The sequence below is a fragment of the Typopeltis vanoorti genome, chromosome 4, assembly GCF_054136105.1.
Source record: "Typopeltis vanoorti isolate ZY-2024b chromosome 4, IOZ_Tvanoo_1.0, whole genome shotgun sequence".
Classification (NCBI taxonomy): Eukaryota; Metazoa; Arthropoda; class Arachnida; order Uropygi; family Thelyphonidae; genus Typopeltis; species Typopeltis vanoorti.
The window spans coordinates 21,222,794-21,239,954 of NC_143552.1; the positions used below are offsets into that span (position 1 = coordinate 21,222,794).

General features: G+C 37.1%; 1 protein-coding gene and 1 long non-coding RNA gene across 2 annotated transcripts in view; one reads left to right on the forward strand and one right to left on the reverse strand.

The window, feature by feature from the left end:
- The window catches only part of LOC150107152 (uncharacterized), an 868,219-nt gene extending 851,144 nt beyond the window's left edge, over positions 1 to 17,075 (forward strand). The window contains exons 17-18 of the mRNA XM_090391665.1: positions 27 to 59; positions 14,370 to 17,075. Of these exons, the coding sequence (XP_090247791.1) occupies positions 27 to 59; positions 14,370 to 15,579 (1,243 nt within the window). The 3' untranslated portion in view covers positions 15,580 to 17,075. The remainder of the gene's footprint in view (positions 1 to 26; positions 60 to 14,369) is intronic.
- Positions 7,889 to 17,161, reverse strand: part of LOC150107153 (uncharacterized) — a 46,067-nt gene continuing 36,794 nt past the window's right edge. Inside the window, exon 2 of the long non-coding RNA XR_016548234.1 lies at positions 7,889 to 8,155. This is a non-coding gene — a long non-coding RNA (uncharacterized LOC150107153). The remainder of the gene's footprint in view (positions 8,156 to 17,161) is intronic.

The following is a 17,161-nucleotide window of genomic DNA, read 5'->3' on the forward strand; positions in this document are numbered from 1 at the left end:
TATGCTTTTCTTTATTTCTTTAACAGAGAAAAGAAAGAGCAAGACAGACAGAAAGACAGGTAAGATAACTAAGAGCAATTCTGTTATTTAAAATAGTAGCTATGAAACATTTTTAATTCTCGGACAAGTAGAAAGGCATGTGTTGGCAGTTCGTGTTGAGGTTTTTTTTTTTTTTTTTTTTTTTAAATCACAGTTCACTTCACAACAACACAAGACACCAATAAGAATAAAATAAATAAATAATCAGCTAATGCATTTTATTCCCTTATAGAGGAGTAGGCAAGGCCTTTTGACTCTATCTAGCTTTTGGAGACTGAGTGAGCAGTTCAATCTCCACTTGACAATCACTAATTATAAGCAGCAACCAAAGAAGAGATGGGCAAACAAGTGCTGCCATCTCTTGGTACGTAACCCTAATGTGGGTTCTACAGTCAATTTTCTTGAGTTTACAGGACAAAAAACCTGCTTGCCTGTGCCAGAGATCAACTAACTCGGGAACTGATTGAAGAAAGACTTAGAAAACGTTCCTCCAGTTGACGACTAGAGTTGCCAACCAAATAAATATATTATTTATTTTCTTATTGGTGTCAAAAGCCTGTGTATCCCAGTGGAATTGGAGCTTGCATCATCTGTGCTAGGCCACCTGAAGATAGACTTAAGTTATCTTCAGGTGGCCTAGCACAGATGATGCAAGCTCCAATTCCACCGAGATACACAGGCTTTTGACACCAATAAGAAAATAAATAATATATTTATTTGGTTGGCACTTCCAGGCCACAGGTTATTGGAATTAGTGAAACATGGCTGACAGATTATGATATAGCTAGTGGGATTGAATGTGAGGAGTAGTGTGTTCAGGAGTGACAGGGAGAATAAAATGGGGGGAGGAGTATTATTGATGATAGCTGTTGAGCTGCAGCCAAGGAGAATAGAAGCTGAACTGCATGATAGAGAAAAGAGCACATTTGAGGCTATTTGGTGTGAGATTGAGGCTAGCAGAACAAAATATACAATTGGGTGTTGCTATAGACCAGGTGATGGAATAGATGGTGGAGATAATATGCATAAGCAAATAGAAGAAATGAGTGGAAGGAGGGTAATTATTATGGGAGATTTCAACTATGATAACATTGATTGGAAGGAATTGGATTTTATGCAGTTATTAAGGAATAACTATCTGCAACAGCATGTAATGGAAAATACTAGGGGTCAGAGAGTGCTTGACCTAGTAATTGCATCTGAGAATTTGGCTGTAACAAATATGACCACGTTGCCACCAATTGGTGAGGTGATCATAGGGGGACTTGACTTGGGAGGCGGCTAAAGGTGTGGAATTTACAATTAAGACAGGGTACATGTGGAATTATCGGGCTGGTAAGTATGACAAGCTTAGGAGTTTGATTGGTTCAGTGCCATGGCATGTAAAACTGCAAGGGCTGGATGTTGATAGTGCATGGGAGGTGGTTAAGAAGTGTTTGCAGGAGGCAATAGCTGACTGTATACCTAGAGTCCGAATAATAAATCAGGTAGGGGTTAAATGGATGAATAACACCATTAAGCTTGAGCTGCAAAAAAAGAAACAACTGGAGGAAATTTAAGGAGAAATTTGACTGGCATGCACATGAACGGTATAAAGCGCAGGCCAGAAGGGTAATGAGTGTGGTAAGAAAAGCAAAAAAGCAAAAGCAGATTATGAAAGAACATTAGCCATGCAGGCTAAAGAGAATCCCAAACAGTTTTTTCGATATGTTGCAAGTAAAAGAAAAAATGTATACGGCAGAATGATTTTAAAGAATGCCGATGGTAGGGAGGTAATCGAATCAGTTGATATAGTGGAATTCCTGAGCAAGCACTTTGCAAGAGTATATCATCCAGGTGGTGACATTGCAGGAATGAAAGAGCCAACAGCTTATACAGGAATTGTGGTGAATGAAGTGGAGATGAATAGTCTATTACAAAACCTCATTGTCAATACATCTGTGGGATTGGATGCTACACCAGTTCGTGTCGTACGTGAAGCAGCTAAAGAATTGTCAGTGCCCTTGACCATTTTGTTTAATTTGAGTCTCGGATCTGGGTTAGTCCCAAGGGGGTGGAAAGAGGGGAAAATAGTTCCACGGCATAAAGGAGGTTCCAAGACGGCTGTTGTAAATTACCGACCGATCAGCATATCAGGAATCGTTGTCAAGGTCTTGGATAAAATAGTCAAGAGGAAAATGGGATACTGTATGGGGGACAGCATGGTTTTGTGAAGGGTTGGTCAGGCCTCAGTAACTTGCTCACGTTTTATAACACAGTGATGGCTGAACTGGATAAGGGTATTGTTTACAGTGATTCTACTGGACGTTGCTAAGGCCTTTGACAGGATACCACATGGAATTCTAATCAGTAAACTGCAGCATATGGGGATGGATATAAGGTTGGTGAGATGGATAGGAGGGTGGTTGATGGAGAAATATCAGAGTGGTTTATTCACGAGTAGAGTCCAAAAGATGGCCTGTGACTAGTGGTGTGCCGCAGGGTTCTGTTCTTGGACCACTATTCAATTTGTTCATTAACGATATAGGAAAGGATCTGAGAGGAACTGTTCATTTGTTTGCTGATGATGCAAAGTTGGGTAGAGCAATAGTGAGTGCACAGGATGTCAAAATTTTGCAGGGTCATGGAGAGTGGTGAATGAGTGGAATAAGCTGCCAGAGTCTGTTGTGGGTGCCATGACTGTAAATGAGTTCAAGGCGAAGCATGATAGATACTGTGTGAATGTTGAATAGTTGTTCTTGACATGATGTTAGGGCCTCCCTCGATGAGTTTGTGGACTCCTTGGAGTTATCCGTAATAATAATTTATATACTTATTTGCTGATATTTTGCTGGTTTTCTACCTAGCATTTTCTGAACACACATTTTGTCACAGCTTAAACTAGTAATGGACAACACAAAGAACTAAAACCTTAATTGGTGCCACTTATTGTTGGATAAAAAGAGAGAGAGGATGACAAGAATTAATTTGATCTTAAATGACTGTCTCCCAAATTTTTGGTAAATTGATACAACCATAGTTGTTGAGGTTTTTGAAATCTTTTAAAGCTGCTGCTGCTGATTCCTGTGCAGCACTGTTTTTCTCTTCCATCTAATCCAGGGCATCATGTGTTAGTCCCTAATTGCCATAACAATGTCAAATGTATTTTTGAACAACCTCTGAGGCAGATGCCATCATATGTTCCTGTCTGTTTATAGTAAGCTAGATCACAAAGGTCATTTCACACACACACCTGGATGTGATAAGGGAGAGGGTTTGTCCTTAAGTAAAGGGATGAGAGCTATCAGTTTGATATATATGATCTAAATATGGTTTGATGTACTTTGTAAATATATATATATATACATATACTTAATACTTTGAAGTATTTATTAAATACTCTGGATATCTTTTCAGGTGAGCCCTGAATGTGTGGAATAGTGACAGTGTTGTCATGATTTATAGAAGGGAGGGAATTTGAGAGGGAATGCTGCATTTTCTCAGTTTTCTGAGGATTATACCTATTGGCTAAAAAAAATGGCAAAAATATGGGAATTTAGTGGTAAGAGCAGTATCATTGAACATATAGCTGTGGCCTTCTGTAGTAGTGTTTTTACTATACCATACTGTTGTGCTGGATGATGGTGTGATTGTGCAAATATATGTAGGCTTTCTGTAAATAGAAAAAAGATAACGAACTATTTGGAAGGAGTGTGACTAGTGTATATAAGAAGGAAAGACAGTTAATTCCTTTTTCATTGTGAACTGGATTTTAAAATGTTGGTTAGTTAATTAAATGCACTAAAATATATCTGATATGTCTGGTCTAGGTGGCAAAATAGCAAACAGATAAAAATAAACATCATATACACACAACCAAAACCATTGGTTTGAGCATACCTAGGAAATGCTTGGTTCTTTAAGTGCTCTATGTTAATTAGCCAAAGGTGGTAATGAATCCATAGCTTTCTCATCTAGTCATTTGTATATATTTTCCATTTCATGTGAAATAACTAGTATGTACTGTAAATTTGAATATATTTTGGAGGAAACGGGACTTGATCAAATCATGGGTCATCAGATTGTTTACTAATGTACCAGTTAATGTTACATTAGTAAATATTTACTAATGTACATTACTGGTACATGCTAGTGATTTCACTCAGTTGATATCATAGTACATCAGTAAATAGTTACTAATATACCATTAAGTAGCAGACCATGCCAAAGAAAGAATGGAAGAAAACAAAAGTGTCACACATAACTCGTTACAAGTCAGAGACATTTTTGGAATCGGTGGCAGCAGCTTTGAAACATTTCCGAAACCTCAACAAGTATGACTGTCAATTTACCAAAAACCTTGCAGACAGTTGTTTTAAGATTATTACTCTTATTATAAGGAGTATCTCCATTATTCACACAATACCTGTCTTAAGGAGTACTTCTCCTTAAACTCATTCACTATCAGGGCACTCACAACTACCTCTTTCAATCCATTCCACTCATTTACCACTCTCCAAGCAAAAATTCTAGTGTGCACATCCTTATTAACCACACTATCACAACCTTCCAGGGGTGACCCCCTTGTTCTCTCCCTATTTGTCATGTAATGAAAAATTTCATTTGTATCAATCTAAAAGAATCCCTTTAGTAACTTATAAGTTTCTATCATGTCCTCCCTCTCCTCTGCCTGTTAACTAAACTCTGCAACCCACACATACCTTCAGTCGATCCTCATTGAGAGCAATCTACAAACATGTCACCAGCTTGATATTTGTCTGTGAATCCTCTCCACTACCTCCTGATTCCCAAGTGATGAAATCTGTGCACAGTAGCCAAATCATAGTCTTATATGGAGGAATGATTACCTCACTGTCTTTACTTGTCAATGTGTTCTTTGACATCCAAGTACTGCTTTAATTACTTGGATGTTGAGGTGGTTAAATTGACTGCCAACTTTGGCAGTATGCCCTCTGAACTTCATATCTTTGTCCACCCCCCTCTAGCCTTGTCAATTTTCTGTAATTCAGTACCATCAATATGATACAAAGTATGCAATCTTTTCATCCTAGTGCATATTACCTTACAATTTGCAACATAAATTGAAACCATTATCCTTTGCCCACACTGCCAATTTATTTAAATTATCCTGCAGGATATCTACATCACTTTTATCAACTATTGCCCTCTCTAGGTTTGCACTGTCAGCAGACAACTGAATAAACCCCCTTAAATATTTCCCTATCCCATTAATATACAAATTAAAGAATAGCGGCCCTAGTACAAAAGAGCCTTGGGGCACTAGTCATCCTCATTCACCTTCATTCCGTTCCACCATACACCACACTGATATCTATTTGTCAATCCCTCCCCTCATTCATGTCACCAGCTCATATCTATACCAATTTGCTTCAACTTATGTGGTAGTTTACCATGCAGTATGCTGTCAAATGCCTTTGTGAAGTTCAGCAGCAGTATCATGGTGTAACCATTTCCTTTATCCAATTCTGGTGTCACATTTCTTATAAAATGTGAATAAATTACTAAGGCAAGACCTGTCATATAGAATATGCTATCCATCCATTCCCGAATTTTACTTAAAGGTAAAATTTCCAATATTTGAACCACCATTCCTGAGATACTAACTGGCTGTAACTGATACTTGGATAAATTGATGTAAAATAAAGAAAGTGAATATGAAAATTTTGAAGCTGTTTGATGTGAGATTGAAATCAACAGAATAGTATATCTGATGTATAGGCCAAGGAATATAGATAGCACCAATTATGAGATGTTTAGGCAAATTACTTAGGCATACAGCATACAAAAGAAAAGTGATCCTAATAGGAGATTTAATTATAGGAATATGGATTTGGAAGGAAGAGATGGTACAGAGAAATAAGGAGAGTGAATTTGTTGAGTTTCTGAGGATTACTGTCATAAGTAGCATGGTGATGGAAGCAACATGTGGTTTTAGGGTGTTGGATTTGGTGATATCTTAAAAGGATGGAGTTGTGAATGAGGTATCAACACTGCTGCCATTTAGTCGCTGATTGTAAGGCTCTGGTTTCAGAGGTAATTAAACAAGAAAAGGTTGCTTGTCAAGAAGGTATATGTGGAATTATAGTCTGATACTACCTCTCAAACAATCTCTGACCTCTTCCCTTGCACTACCAACATTCGTTCTTTATCGCTTCTTAGGCCATGGCACTGCCTCCAAGTGCCTTCTAAGTCTGACATAATCACTAGCTTAGTAGTTTCATGGAAACTCTTTCTTGACCGAGAATTCTACATGTTGAGCAATCTCTCAGAACAGGACTGTATGGTCACTTTCCTTAAACAGAGATAGGGTTACCACTGTAATTATGGATATATCTTCTTATGCTATTATCAGATACAACACTCTCAAAATCCCCTGTTTCCCTCCATCACATATTGTTTCAGGTAATTATCAGTTAATAACTGTATAAGTTCCACTTCCATCTTATCATGTGGCCTTTCTTTCTTCCAGTCTATATCTCCATAGTTGAAGTCTTCCATAATAACTGCTCAGCCTGCATTCATTATACAGCATCCAAATCTTTCTCTGAACCTCCAGGTCTATAGCAGCAGTCAACAAAATAATATGTCTTATTGGCTTCTATCTCACACCAGATAGCCTCATGTGAAACAACTCTCTCTCTCAGATCTATAATCCTTCTTAACTTCTGTTTTTGTTGGTTGAAGTTCTTCCACTATCATTAATAACACCCCTCCTCCTGCCTTATTCTCTCTATCTTCTCTAAAAATACACTATCCCTTACATTCTCCCTGTAACTACATCATTCTCTGTCAAGCACAACTTGTTGATGCCTTCTAATTTTTGACCAAGTCAAACTGACCAATGGCTAAAACTCGTTTCCTATATTTCTGATACTTCTGGAATTTGTATACATGCATTCAAGATTAAATGAATACTTATCAACCTGTATCTCTGTATCCAACAATAAATTGTGCCAGTTAGGATCTTAGTTCTTTGTGTTGTCTGCTACAATTTTAAATTGTTCCTATAGTACACAAACAGCAACTAATTGTTGCTGTTTTTGTACTGTGACAAACCATTTGTGCCTTGAAGATGCTGGGTAGAACCCCAGTAAAATATCAGCAACTCTTCTTCTTCCTCGTCTTATATCCCACTTAGTGCAGGGGCCATTATTTTACACGATGCGACTTTAAGCGATCCCAACCAATTTGTCGCAGAGCCTGACGTTGAGGGGAAATGTATTTATGTCTGTAGATGTGTGTGTTCACGGGGCCAGTTTGCCTGTTTTGAGGGATTAAAATCCCAAGTTACCAGGAGAAAAAACCCTCCACATCCCATATGAGACTGGCTAACTCAACTTTAGTCAAAAGAGACCAGATAAAGGTTCCTCACGTCATGGACAGGAATTGAGCCCAGGTCTTTCAACTAAGTAAATAAATATATTATTTATTTTCTCTTATGTTATGAATTGAACCATAATAATAATTAAAAAAAAACATTTTTAATGCTTGCTTATCTATTGTTTATCTATTCCATTTTGCTCTCCTATTTTATTTGAATGTCTTAAGTACAGCAGTAATTTCACTTCCATTGTAAAAGATTATTTTCTATACTATTAGTGATTAAAATATGCAGCAGAATCAAAACAAATGAGTTTTTTATGATAAAGAAAAGTACAATATATTTAGCTGAAGTCTCAATTTGGTGATCTGGTCGATGTATGCATGATTAAATTAGAAATATTATATACATTAAGAAAATTTAAAAAAATAACAAATGCTGTGAGACTACAATTCTCAAATTCAAAGTGAAGTAGTGGGGACCTAAAAACGTAATGTTTTGCTTATATTCTACAAGAGTCATTATCATAGTGGCATCAAGTAAATAATTCTTGTTTCGTAGCCAAGAAATGTTTCCAGTGGCATTTGCTTCTATCCTTTTTCATCCTCTTCATTTGGGTGCAGTTGTGGCATTCTGAGGCAGTTGTGAGGCACAACAATTGTCAAGAAATTGTTGTGCCTCAGAAGACATCCTATCCCTTTCTGTCCTCTCATTTGTTGGAATACTTTCTTACTCACTCTTTTCCATCCAGTAATTCCATCTTTTGTGGTACACCTATGAGAAAATGAAAAATTAGACTTATCTGGGCCTATAATCCCATATAAAATTCTAACTGTAAAGAAGTAGAGGAATTTCTGAGGTCCTTAAATGAGGAAGCTGACAAAGAAAAAAAGGTAAACGTGATACTTGGTGGGGATCTAAACAGCAATGTAGGAAATCAATTTCAGACTCTAACAGAAAGAACAAAGTTAATAATGGTAAATACCTGATGGTTTTCTGTTCAGGACATAGACTAATCACCACTAACCATGTTCCAACAAAAAGATGTGCATAAATTCACATCAAGAGAATGTACAAGAAATAAGTCTTATTGACTGTGTTTATTGTTAATGGTGATATCTTCACACTGGTTCCGTACAAAAGAGTACATGGGGAAATTTGGAATAGAAGGTGATCACTGTTTAGTTTTGATCAGGATAAAATGGAATATCAAATTGAAAAGAGAAATATTTAAAAATAATCAAAATCACGTAGCCTTCAGAATTGCACTTGTAAACTCAAATATATAAATATTTTACTTAAATATAAAGAGCTAATAAGCTTCATTTCGGCGATATAAACAATATTTTAAATTAAGGGGATATAAAATCCACATTGTTTCAAAACCGAATAAGAAACTCAAAGATTGGAATCAGAGAGTTTAGTGATATATAGTAAACTATAAAGTATCGGCGAACACTGCCGTGAGCCAATGCAAGTGACCCTAGTATGTAGTACAATACCAGACAACTCGTTGCAAAAGGTGGATTTTATATCCCCTTAATTTAAAATATTGTTTATATCGCTGAAATGAAGCTTATTAGCGCTTTATATTTAAGTAACTTAATGGTTGCACCTCTTTGGAAACTCGTATAGCAGAGTATATAAGTTCTTTTCGCTATACACTTTGGTATTATGGTCTAGCTACTCACTGATGAAGCCTCAAAAAAGGCTGAAACCGGTCTGGGTAGTGACCTCCCTCCATAATGTAATAACTGCATACATTTCCTAGGAAATGTGTTTTTACATTACAGAAAATACCTAAGAATAGCGATCTGAACTTTCCCCACCTTTGCAACGAGTTGTCCGGTATTGTACTACATACTAGGGTCACTTGCATTGGCTCACGCTAGTGTTCGCCGATACTTTATAGTTTACTATATTCGGCATGAAACTCTCTGATTCCAATCTTTGAGTTTCTTATTCGGTTTTGAAACAATGTGGATTTTATATCCCCTTAATTTAAAATATAGAAATATTTATTTTTATTATTTGACACCTCCAGGGAGTCTGAAGACTCAATGAGTCTTTGGAATATTATTCAAGAAAAAATGAAAGCATCAGAAAATGAGTACATACCTTGCTGACTCAGTAACAAAAATTTGGATTTTTCGATCAACAACTTGACCAGGTATGACAAAGTTGTTGGAGACCAAAAAATCTATACTTCATGGTGAACACATGAAGTTAAGGAGACATTCCTGGAAAAGAAGACATTGTATCGAAATTTCCTGACAAGTAAGTCACTATGTATCCTCAGAGAAAAATGTAAAATATGTGTAAAAGTAGCTAAAAGAACGTCATGGGGGAAAAAACATCTCTTGATCACTTCCTCTGGATCCTTTGCACTACTTTCTCATAGGAAAAAAATCTTACACCAAATCTCAGGCATAGTCCATCCAGATGCTGAACATTTAAGTGAACCTTTGAGCTATTTTGCATATGTTTCATCCCAAATGCATAATCTTACACTTTGCTACATTGAACTGGTAACCATAATTCTTTTCTACACAGTCTATTCAAATCATCCTGCAGGATTGCTATATCATCTTTATTAACTACTTCCCTGTACACCTTAGCATCATCAGCAAACAACTGAATTTTGCTCTTATATTATTTCCAGTAACATTAATGTGCAATTAAACAGGAGCAGCCAAAAGATCAGCGCTGTAATGCCATGCTGTCTGTCACCTGCTGTCTCCTTGATTCTATTCTAACATATATTATTTTTTAATTTTGTTCACTGGCACCTTTTTTCCTTTACTCTGGTTTATCCTACTATAGGGATTTGTGCAGCATCTTAGAAATGTCCTTGCAAAGTTCAGCATTTATGATATAACACTGTCATCTATTCACCCCAGATTTATAAGATTAAATAAGCAAATGTAAAAATCTACCTTCATAAAATCATACTTTCAACATAGCATAGTATCATATTATTTTTATTATTATTATTCTAGGACTCCATGGAGTCGAAGACTCATCTAGGAGATCCTAGGTGAGTCTTTGACCCACATGCCCAAAGCTCATCATACCACGTCTTAAACACACTCAAATTTTCTGCAGACACCACATTCTCAGGCAAGGCATTCCAATTATTCATAACTCTGCATGCAAAAAAACTGTTTCTCATACCCTCTTTATACAGCTTTCAGGGATGACCTCTGATTCTCTCCTGATCTCCCATTGTTGAAGAGATTTTCTGTAAAACCTCTTCAACAATGATCCTATAATAACCCCTTACTAACTTGTAGGTCTCTATCATATCACCCCTCTTCCTCCTATCCACTAGACTCTGTAAATTGCATCTTCTCAACCTTTCCTCATATTCAACATTCCACAGATCAGAAACCTCAGTCAGTCACCTCTGGACTCTTTCCAACATCTCTTCATCCTTTTGAAAACCAGGTGACCAAATCTGTGCACAGTAGTCCATGTGTGGCCTAATCAGCGCCTTATACAATGGAACAAGAATCTCCTTATTTCTACAAGTCAGTGTTCTTCACATCATTCCCAGAACTTGTTGTGTTGTCCTCACAATTTTGGCAGTGTGTCCCCTAAATTTCAGATCCTTATCCACTATCACCCCAAGATCTCTTATTTCCTCCATCTCCGACAATATATCCCCACCAAGTGTAAATTCTACATCCCATCTTATATTCCTGTCCACACTTTCCTGTATACTACCTGAAATTTTTCCAATTCAGTAACTACCATTTCTGAGACACTGTGTTCAGTCTACAATTTGCTATCTCTGTCTAGGATTCTTTTGGATATAAATAGAACCATCTAATTCCAATTAGATGGTTCTGGGAGTGAGGTAAGAAACTGCAGCCACACAAACAAAACAAAACGTGGATTTGTAAGGAAAGGTGCTTTGCTAAGACACCTCTGAGAAATTATTTTCTTGGGCATCTTCACTAACATCATGGGTGCCTGAACTAACTATTATTCATACAATACAATTATACTTCTCCTTGAACATATTCACCAACAAAGCACTCACAACAAACTCTGGCAATCCACTGACTACTGTGAAAAGAAAAAATCTAGTCCTTATGTCCTGCTAATCATCCTCTTATAGAATTTCAAGGGTGATCCTTTGTTCTTTCTTTAACTGTCAAGTATTGAAAAGTTTTTGTGTCAATCCTATAAAAAAATTTGTAGATTTTGTAAACTACAAATCTTCAGTCTATCTTATTAAGGAATATTCCTGTCATTATCTTGATCCCTCACCTGTGGATCCTGTGCGCCGCTTTTTCATTCCCAGATTTTTGTTACTTTTGTAGTATTTTTTAAACCTACCAACAAAAGATTTTTTGTTGACATATAGTGCATTTGTACTATGGGTGGGCTAAGGATTTTTTCTATTTTTAATAATTGTATGTATATATATATATTGTATTTTGAATTAATTTTTTAAATAATCTGGAAACGCTGTCCTAGAGACTAAACAGGAAATTTTTTCAAACCACTTCAGGCCTCCAATAAGTGGGGCAGTGGTCTCACACGGCAAAATACATTCATCTCCTACCTAAAAACAATCATAAACATCCATGCCCATGATGGGATTTGAATCCACAGCCCATTAGTTGGAGAGTGAATACACTAACCGCTTGGCCAACAAGTATGCTCGCTAAACTTCAACTGTGTGTCCACACTTATCCCCAAATTCCTAGCCTCATGGATTTCCTGCATTCCATTTCCATCAATGTAGACTTGTAATCTTTTCATCCCAGAGTTCATATCCTTTCAATTTGCCACATTAAACTGGTTACCTTATTCATAGCTTTCTAAATGAGGGGATATCTGCACTCCCTTCCTCTCAAAAACTCTGCATTGCACAAACAAGCAAGATCTCAAAATATACTGATGAGTTTCTAACTGTTGATGTCTGTATTTTATTTCCAATGGGGTAAAGGTACCCAACTTCAGTCTCTCCAGAACTAAAGAAAGGGTAAAGGTACCCAACTTAAGTTTCTCCAGAACTCATTCCTGTCTCATTTAAAAAAAATCCACTTGTAATATTTAATATTGCCCAAGTTTCCAGCTAAAGGAGCTCTTGTTCATACTAGTTTTGTAAAATTTTTCCTGGCATAAACATCTGTAGCTACCCAGAAGTTCTATTCTTTCTTCTGTTCCTGACTGCACCTCTCTTGAACAAGTTAAGAAGAATCATATTAAAAAATAGTATAGTCAGTTTGAAATCAAACTGTAAATTTATGCCATCTGATCTCTGCCAACAGTACTGATTTTCTGAGAGCAAGCTTAAATGGGAACAGTGTCCTACTGAAATTATTTATATATGAGACACAGAGCGGAAAGTGCAAATATCTGAAAGGAAATCTCTACAGTTTTAAGTTTTTGCTTTTACAACATTTACAATCATATGCATGGTATCATGCAGTTCCAGACCAGGACAGCTCTGGGATTTGTACACAATAAATAGTTGCTTGGGTGAGAAATGAGATACCTCTCACCTTGATGAATTTCATTTCCCAAATATAATACCTTGCTTACTGGAGGCCTGAAGTGGCTTACAAAAGATATGCACTTAAACTTTGTTTAACTTGAATTCAGAATTTCTGGATGTTTATAGATTATCAACCCTTAGTCCATCCACAATGCTAATGCTATAGGTTTCCATCCTTTCCTTGGGAGAATGTAATAAAAAAAATTTAAAAAAATCCACTACAGGAGGCAAAGTGGAGGTGATGATAAAGATTTATGATTTTAATGGCGCAAGGACAGCAAAGATCATACTGTGTCATATCAAAGGTCATAGCAGTACACAAAGTAAGACAATTACAAACATCCATGCCTGCCAGCAGTAGGATTCAAACCTGTGGTTTGGAGAGTGGGTACAATAACCACTTGGCCAACCAGGACAGCAGAGTGGATGTGATGTTGGATGTCAAAATCACAGGAAACAAAAGAAATTAAGTTTAGATAGGTTATGCAATGAATATGGTGTTACACAGGTGACAGCTGCAATTGTAATGATGACATTGAGAGGTAGTAATATATGTTATTGTTGAACTGAGGGTTGAATGAGGAAATGCAATCTCCAAAGCTTAAGGAATTGAATAAAAGAGGGTTTCAAAATTCTGCAGCAATCAAATAGTCTTTGCAATTATCATTTGTTCACAGTAGAAACAGGGAGGAGAATAGCACCATCCCTGGAATTGTATAAAAATGAGAACAACAAAAGTGAGAAAACTACACTTTCTCTCTGTCTTGCTAAGTGAGAGAAATGTTTGCTAGGAGTGTGGTTGAGAGCAGGGACAGTGAATGAAGTTAAAGCATGCCATGACAGGCATGCTAGTAGTTAATCTCTTATAGTTGCTCATATTATTACTTTGTGGAATTTTCTTGGTGATGAAACTAATAATAAAAATGAATAGATGCAATTATCAATTTACTAAAACATCCAGAAATGCAGAACAATATACAGTAACAATGAACATCATACCATTATAAATCAGTAGTGGAACAAGCCAAATAAGCAGGAAGTCATTAGTTTGGAATAGCCAGTGATTATATTTTTAGTACATTTTTTCCTTTTTTTAAAATTCCAAATACAAATATACAGCATCTCTGCCAGCTGCAAAACTAAGTATGTCTGGCCAAATTTAAGAGTAGGCTTGGATCCATTATTTCCTGATTAAACAGAAAATAACTGGACCTGACTTTGCTGTTCCACATTTAACTGGAAGTTGACAAATGCAAATTGTGTATTTATCAAAAATTGTACGTTGTATTGTAAATTAAGTTATTTAATCAGAGATCAGAGAAGTAGTTTGTTTTTTTTCTATTTAATGTGGTCAAGATGTTTTGTTCACACTGTTTATTTTGTTTATATCTTGTGACTTGATTATTCAGTGGACCAAAATTTATTTTATTACAGTTTAAAGTACTTTATTCTTAATTGATTCTCTCTGTTTTCTAGGGAACGTGAAAATAGAGTTATTCAGCACCTTAACAATCCTGATGCCATGAGGAATGGTGACTTGGTAATTGATCGTGGACGTGAAAGAGATTGGGAAAGACCAAGAGAACGCAGAGATGCTTCCCGCTCCCCTATTCGTGTTACTCGAGAAGTCATTAACAATGCAAAAGTTGACAGTGCCTTTGAAACCAATGCAGCATCCTCAAAACATGAAGTGAAAGTGAAAGAGGAAAAGAAAGAAGAAGAAAATGTCGTCGTTGTAGCCACCTCTTCTGCAAATCAGGACTCTACAGCATCACACATTGTTTCTGCAGGAAGTGTTGGATCCACAGGAAACTCTGATAAAACTCGAACTCATGAATCCAGTCGATCAGAACCTCAAAATGAATGCTTACCCCGGACTATTACATCATCTCTTGCTATGAGTATGAACTCTTTAGACCGTACTCGGTTGATTGGACCATTGGGTGTAGGACATGCTGGTATACCTCCGGACCGAACCCCGCATTGTCAAGTCTCTCCATTTTGGGGACCACTTCCTCCATCTACCACAACTCCATCTTCAGTAGTTGCGACAGCAAGTGATCACTACCGTGCTCTGGACTTCCATCAAGCACGAGAACTGGATCGTGAACAGCTAATCCAGAGGTATAATGCCTTGTCATCAGTAATGCCACTATCACATGACCGCTTTCGAGATGCTGAATTTGCCAGGCAGCTGGCAGTGTCAGCAAATGAAGCATCTGCTAGAGATCTGGACCGACATCTACAATTAGACAGGCAGAGAGAAGCATATGAACGTTCCAAGCTTCCTCCCCCACCTCTTAGACCAAATGATCCTCCATATGTTCCCGCACCAGGATTACCTTCCAGTACTGTATCAGGAGGTATCTTCTCTTCACTTAACCCCTACCTGAATAACCTCTGTGGATCAGGGGTTGCATCTAGAAATAAAAGTACTTCCCCTGGAAATCCTGGAAATGGTATACCACCACCTCTGATCCCCTGTACAGGACCTGGTGGGATTGGTGGAGGTAGCACAGTGGCAAACCACTCAGGGCAACACACTCTTCATGGTAATTCCTCTCCTTTACATCAGAAGCTAGGAGCCCATGCCACTGTGGTAGAGAATGCACATGATACATATTTCTCTAAGGATAGGCGTGAAGTAAGTGGTCATCCTTTAGAACTTGAGTCTCAGTCAAGATAACCATTGAATTTCAGAATATTTCCATAGATAAAAGATCTCTGTGGTGATGTAAAACTTGTTGACGCACAGAAACTGTTAATTTGATGGTTCTAACCAAAGGCATGATGTGATTTGACTACGGTGAATAATCCTGTGCACATATCAAAGTCTATGAATAGGTGTTTCTGTGGTAAAACCGGGTTGTGAAATATACTGTGAGTGCTGTTACTCTTGATGAAGCCACACCATAGTAGGAGAATGACAGACAGCCTTGTACAGTGTTCACGTGTTTGTAAAATATTATGAAATACCAAATCAAAGGTATTGACTGCATTGTCATTCAACTCCTACACTTTCCGCTAAAAATTTTGGTGTTGTTATTACCTCCATGTGATCACCATGATTATCCATCCACCCTAATAAGGATTTGATGGGTTGTTATTTGGAGAACTAGGTCACTACAAAACTGAGTTCTAAAAAATTTTACTGCTAAGTGGACATGTAGGCAATTTGTGTAATCAGTCTTTCATGCAGTACAGAGCTAGACACTGCCTGGTGTATGTATGTGTATGTGTGCCTCCCATATTCGAATCTCTCATTAAGGTGCAAGTTGCCCATTTCCTTAGGCAATATGTAACCTGATGTGTTTGTCATTCTTCACCAACTAGCACCTCCAGCATCTGGGTATTTTGCATGGAGTGGATATTTTACTCTTCTTTCCTAAACTGGAAGAACAGAAAATGTTTTCTTGGTGTGCAAGCCAAAGTGTTTTGTGATCAAATATAAGAGAGTTGTTTGGTTAGTCCGGCCTGCAACTGCTGTAGTTAGTGGTTTACCTTCATGGCCATGGTCACGTTGATAGTCAAAGCACTGAATGTTTGTTTGTTTTTTTTTTGTTTTTGTTTTCTTTTGTTGTTATATGAGCAGTTTACATTCGCTCTCTTGAAGACCGAAAAAAATTTTCCTCTCATTAATTCACATAACTGTATATACAGTGTCACCATCAAATTCTCATAACTACCATACACTGTAAAAATAAATAAAATTAAACATGGCCTGGAGTGCCACCAGTGATGCAGATTGTAAGTTTGTTGTGATGCACCTGCTGCCATATGGTTGGTAGCTTATGTGATTTTACTTTATATTTCAAAACTTGTTCTGCTAAATGGGAAGGGGGGGACAATTGTTAAGGAATATTCTGGTCGATGTCCACCATTTTTGCTGCACACCCCAGGATCATCCAGCTTGTGTTCTCTGGTTATGTTTTCTGTTGTCGAAGCCGCTGTTTCTTTATTGGGAGGGTGCACAATAGATGCCAAGACAGCCTTGTACCATTTTAGATGCCTGTATTAATTGTGCTGTACGTACAGTCGTTTTATTTATAAAGAAAAGAACAGATTTTATAGGACAGGCCGTGGTCTCTGTTTTTCTTCCCCCTGACATCAGGGGGGTGAAAGAAGTGTACATTTTGAAATGTTTCTATTTAGTGTATAGATAAATAAATGACCTGGATGAAATTTTGGGTAGCTAAGTTCTTTCACATTAATATTTTAAATAAACAGAAGAGAATAGCATCTTTTTAAATAATACTATAAGTTAAAAA